This window comes from Pollicipes pollicipes, unplaced genomic scaffold, assembly GCF_011947565.3.
Source record: "Pollicipes pollicipes isolate AB1234 unplaced genomic scaffold, Ppol_2.1 Scaffold_3087;HRSCAF=3621_pilon_pilon_pilon, whole genome shotgun sequence".
NCBI lineage: Eukaryota > Metazoa > Arthropoda > Thecostraca > Pollicipedomorpha > Pollicipedidae > Pollicipes > Pollicipes pollicipes.
The window spans coordinates 6,546,645-6,552,644 of record NW_023596225.1 but is presented as its reverse complement, the minus strand read 5'-3'; the positions used below and the strand labels follow the sequence as shown (position 1 = coordinate 6,552,644).

The following is a 6,000-nucleotide window of genomic DNA, read 5'->3' as shown; positions in this document are numbered from 1 at the left end:
CCAAGCTGACTTAACTTATCCAGGTCACTCACTTGACCCGGTATTAGCCTGTCATTCCTCTGACCCAGCGGCCGTCCACGCCACCCGATTGACCGAGCGGCCACCCAGGTCACCAGCCCGACCCAACGGCCACCCCAGACACCCGTCTGACCCTGTACCTGGTCGGGTCACCTGTTTGGCGCGCGTGTTTACCGGGCGGCCGGGGAAACGGTGGGCAGTAACGGCCGAGGGCAGCACGAGCGCAGCCCGGCGCAGTGGCGGCGGCGCAATTTATCGAGGAAAGCAGGCCCGAAAACAGAGAGATTACGCGCGGCCGCTCGTACTTGCGGGCACGGAGAGCTGAGTTACAGCGCGTGGAGAATGGGTCCTGAAAACAGCGCCCTGCCGGCTGGCCCGGTTGTCTTCAGGAAAGCGTGATGAGAGATGGTGACGGCGGGAGGCCTGCGAGCCCGCACGTCCCGTGACGGCACCGACAACGAGGCGAGGCCAGCGAGCCGCGGACGGCTCTAATGTGGCGCAGACGGCACCGACGGAGAGGCGAGGCGAACCAGCCGCGGACGGCTCTAATGCGGCGCAGACGGCACCGACAGCGAGACGAGGCTAGCGAGCCGCGGACGGCTCTAATGCGGCGCAGACGGCACCAACGGCGAGGCGGGGCGAACGAGACGCGGACGGCTCTAATACGGCGCAGACGGCACCGACAGCGAGGCGAGACTAGCGAGCCGCGGACGGCTCTAATGCGGCGCAGACGGCACCAACAGCGAGGCGAGGCCAGGGAGCCGCAGACGGCCCTAATGCGGCGCAGACGGCACCGACATCGAGGCGAGGCCAGGGAGCCGCAGACGGCCCTAATGCGGCGCAGGCGACACCAACAGCGAGGCGAGGCCAGGGAGCCGCAGACGGCTCCAATGCGGCGCAGACGGCACCGAAGGCGAGACGAGGCCAGGGAGCCGCATAAGTAAGCGGCGATGATTTTGGACGGTGAGGAGAGGGAGCCGCGGACGGCTCTAATGCGGCGCAGACGGCGCGAGCCAGACGCTGGCGAGTCTGGTGGCCCATGCGGCGCATTTCTCCTGTCCGATCCGGCGGAGATTGAACAGTGCCGAGATGGAGAGGCCTGGCCGGCTCAGGAGGTCCGTGACCGATCGGTATCTGGGGCCAGAAGTAGGATGCGCCGTGTGGCCTTTCGGGGACGGTAATATTTCACTTGAGTATATGTTCTGACACGAGTGTTGGAAAGTGTGCCCCCACCATTGTCGCCTTTAGAAATGTGCCTGTTCCGGATCTCCAGGAGGGGTTGTTTTGACAACAATCGTTTACGATCTTTTTGATATATTAGCTCAAATCCGATGCAAGCTTTCCAGCTGATGTGGGAAGATCCCTCGAATACTACCTGAAAGAAACACTACCTGCAAGAAAAAGTTCAGATGACTGCGGCATACCTGACATACAACATAATTAGCCATCAGAAATGCGGAATATGTCGAAACAACCCTACCAGCGAAAGGATGTCTGCTAATATGACGCAAAACACAAAAAAACAATTAGCGGTAATGTTGTGAATCATAAGTAAGCGGCGATGATTGGGGTCCGTGAATGCATTGCTGCTTACACACGGGACACTCAGTCACCCCACAGCATTATTTCTGGAGATATTCTTACGGTCGCTGGAATGTGAAGATGAATTATGTCATTTTTCAAGGAAAAAAACCGTATTGTAGATTAGTCTGAACAAAGGGTTACCAACTGCGTGCTACTGACTTATGCAGGGTCATAGATTCCACCAGCAATACGTACATTGCGTATGTGGGAGCCTACTGAATTTGATACCGAATTACGCACATTTCTTGTGCGCAACGTTGCAAGCTGATTTTAGAAACACTTGTGCCACACTCGTTTAAAAAGGTACCCTGTTGAATCATTTGGGTTACACACTAGCTGCTGACAAGCAACACGCAAAGTATCATGATACTGGGTTTCACCACCCCTACTGGGTTTTAAGGCTTACATTGAGCAAAAATATTACTTTTCTAACTCACTTAGTTTGTATCACACCAAACGAAATATATACGCACACCCCATTTTATTTTAACGGGAAAGTCGCACGTCCATAGCAGTAAATGGGCAACCCCTTTAGTCCATTTGTTCCAGTCATCGCCAGTATTAATGATTAACATTGAAAAAGTGAATCAACCACAACCCACCGGGTTCTCCCGTTCGGAAACTCACGCTCCTCAAGATTGCCCATTGATGCAGTACACCGGCATTGATTAATCGTTGTGGTTAAACGCCACGCTGGATGTTCTCGGCGCAGCCAAGCTTCGTTGGAGCAGTCTTGATGCACGACTCTGTTCGTGGGGCAAGCAAGCCGCATCTGATGCGAATCACTCTTATGCGCTGGTTGAAAAGACTTGGCACTCGACATCATTTCTTACATCCCGCAGCTTGTGATCGTAACTAGCATTTTGTTTTTAGAAAGTGGACTATGCGCGAATTTGCCGCAACTTTACAAAATGCTTCTGCCGCTTGGCAAAATGCCAAATGCAAAATACTTCTGCGCTTCTGATTTGGACCATAGCTGAATTAGGGGAATATTTACCTCGGGCATTCGTGACGTAACGTTGCGTGGCGTGATACAAATTTATCTGTGTTATTCGAACCACACACCGGGGGCATTATGACACGTTCAACCAATCGGGTAGGCAAGTCAGCGCTCAAAAAGTAACTGGCATGTATGCGTAGGTGGATGCATTGGTCAAACCGCTGCTGAATCAAACAGGTATTGCGACAGAATCTACAGAAAATAAATGGGATATCAAAACAGTGATTACGATTGAATGTACAAACATAGGGCATAGGAAAACGTTATTCCGACAACATTTAACTCGTTCTCAGGATATTACTGACTTTGTAATTTAGTTACGACAATATTGACTAAAATAATTGGGAGTTAACTTGAATGGCCGACAGTTTTACATCTTTTGTTTACGAATTAAAGGCATACCACATAATATAGTTATTTCTAATATTCAGGCTCTAAAGTTTAGTGGATTTGCTATATAAAACACGGTATCCAGTTACACGTGTCGTTGCGCAACAATCCGGGCCCGCCGTTTGTTTCTAACCCATTAAAACCATCGACCACCATTTGTATCTAGCGCAACAAGAACAATTGATCGCCGTTTGTTTGTGCCGCCATAATGTCAGACGTCGCGCAGCTGGGTCGGGCTCTGGGTCGGGCTCTCCCCGGCGGTGACGGAGTCTGAGCGGCCAGCTCTCCCCGGCGGTGACGGAGTCTGAGCGGCTGGGTCGGGCTCTCCCCGGCGGTGACGGAGTCTGAGCGGCCGGCTCTCCCCGGCGGTGATGGAGTCTGAGCGGCTGGATCGGGCTCTCCCCGGCGGTGACGGAGTCTGAGCGGCCGGCTCTCCCCGGCGGTGACGGAGTCTGAGCGGCCGGCTCTCCCCGGCGGTGACGGAGACTGAGCGGCCGGCTCTCCCCGGCGGTGACGGAGACTGAGCGGCCAGCTCTCCCCGGCGGTGACGGAGACTGAGCGGCCTCTCAGGCGCCGCGTGGGGCATCAGCCGGAGATGGTATCGGGACTGGGGCGGCCGGCTCTGATGTCGCCGGCCCGGCCCGTCGGCGAAGAGCACAGAAGCGGCGCCTATGGGCGTCACCGGCGGCCCGGGACCGGACATGGACGGCGGACGGTTTGGCGTCCCTCAGCCCCGACCTGACCTGGTGTGTGGGACAGAGACGGCCGGCCCTAGTGCAGTCTGACCTAGTACGTGGGACAAAGACGGCCGGGCCTGGTACAGTCAGGGCCGACCCGGGACCGGCCTGACCCAGCGGGAGCCGATCGAGCCTGGTCCGGCCTGGTCCGACCCGGCGTGGCCGAGCGTGAGTCGAAGGACTGGGCCCTGATCTGTCCTGGTGTCGCCCGATCTGTCCTGGTGTCGCCTGACCTGGCCGGACCCTGTTTAAATCGACTCAGCCTGCTCAGCCTGAGTAGGCTGGCCCCGAACCAGCCTCATATAGCACGATACAGCCGAGCCGGCACCTCGTCTGAAGCGCGTGACCACGGGCAATATGTGTGGTCGGGCCGAGCGTGAAGTCGGCCCTGAGCCCGGGAATCCAAGTCGTCGTGGTGAAGATAATCGCATGCTTATTTATCAAGCGGGCATTGCAGCGGCCCCGCCGTTGTCAATGAATTTATTTGGGTACCTTATCGCAGTCACGATGTTTCAGAGCCTGTTTTGAGTGAGCTGTTCCTCCTAAGCCATGGGGAAAGCTGACCTGGGCCCGCCCAGCATCCGCCCTCGCCCAGGTCGGATCGAGCTTCACGACACCCATAGCTGGGGCCACGGAACCGCCCTCGGCGGCAGCGTGAGATTCGCTGCTGAGTAACTCACTCTGTCCAGCTGAATTTTTGCTTAGGATTACTGGTTGTTCATAGGCAAGTTTTTTTTGCAGATACCTTGATATCAAACGGTTGAAGTGAACCAATATGATACCATTGCGAACCGAATTTGAAAATATAATCAACTCAGGCCATTTTGACAGCACCCTTGTTTGGCATTTCACATATGCTCGATTTGTTCATATATGTGGAATGTTGTGAACTGACTGGACAAGGTTCGGTTATTCGACTAGAAATGATTTCTGAAAGCTGAAGAAAGATGCGTTTTGTGGAAGGTTTCGCTTCAGTACATCTGAGAGTTATAATAATACTAAGTATACGTAATACGTAATATATATATATATATATATATATATATATATAATTACGTAATACTAAAAGTTTAAGGCTGACAAACAAAGAACACACCGAGGACACAGATCCACCCTGACATCAATGGCACTACAGTCATCAGCCGTCAGAGCCTAACTCACAATCACAGTTATCTAGCGAAACGGTAAGCTGTTCCGTCCATCTAGCTGCACAATAATAGCCTTTCCGCCGCACGCGCACTCGTAATTATTCTCCTCGGCCTAGCTACCAGCCCAGCGGCATTGTCCTTGAAGTCATAGTGAAGAGTGGGGAATGTGGCACAATCATTAATTTCAATTTCCCCCTCTACATGTACCCAAGTTCTTTTAGACAACGTATCACCATTGCGTTATTTCTAACACGGAAGCATGTCGGCACTGCCACTATCACACCAGGCAGGTATGCGGGCATAAACCTTAACGAGCTCGGGGGTTGCCACAGGCGACCCCAGCGGCACTCACCGCTCGAGTTGGAGACGCGCTTCTCGACCTCCTTGCGCTTGAGCTGCCGCTTGGCCTCCAGCTGGGGCGAGGTGTCGTCGGTGGACTTGTCGCCGACGGAGCCGGGTGTCGGAAGATGGCGGACTGCTGGCTGGCAGCGCTGCCGGCGGCCGAGGCGGCCGCGCTGAACGCCGGGGATGGCGCCGCGGAACTGGGCCGGCGTGGCGCGCACTGCAGCGACACATTGGGGGGGGCGCGGCTGGGGGGCTGGTCAGACTGGAGCAGGGGCTGGTCAGACTAGGGCACGGTTTGGTCACAATACCCCGCGGTCCATTCACACTAGGCGAGTGTAAGGTCTGGTCAGACTCGAGCAGGGCCGGTCGGAACGGGGAGGGTGTGCAGTTTGATCGCACTGGGAACGGGGAGGGTGTGGTAGTTTGATCGCACTGGGAACGGAGAGGGTGTGTAGTTTGACCGCAATGGAAACGGGGGAGGGTGTGCAGTTTGATCGCACTGGGACAACGGGGAGGGTGTGGCAGTTTGATCTCACTGGGAACGGGAAGGATGTGTAGTTTGATCGCGCAGGGCCAGTCGAAGGTAATTTAGCAGACAGCAGCGGTGGATACGGTCGTGGACATGACAGGATCAGGCGTGCGGAACGATCAGACTGGTAAGTGATCACGGTCTAATAAGACTGGGACAGGAAAAAAACATCTGTAGCATGATCAGACTTGGGAAGCTCGTACCATTGGACCCCTCGGAAAGAAATAGTAGAGAAGAATTGTGAAACAG

General features: G+C 54.8%; 1 protein-coding gene across 1 annotated transcript in view; it reads right to left on the bottom strand.

Moving 5' to 3' along the window:
* LOC119089296 (uncharacterized) overlaps positions 1–6,000 on the bottom strand; it is a 54,502-nt gene that overhangs the window by 26,543 nt on the left and 21,959 nt on the right. Inside the window, exon 3 of the mRNA XM_037211962.1 lies at positions 5,230–5,439. Coding sequence (XP_037067857.1) covers positions 5,230–5,439 — 210 coding nt within the window. The remainder of the gene's footprint in view (positions 1–5,229; positions 5,440–6,000) is intronic.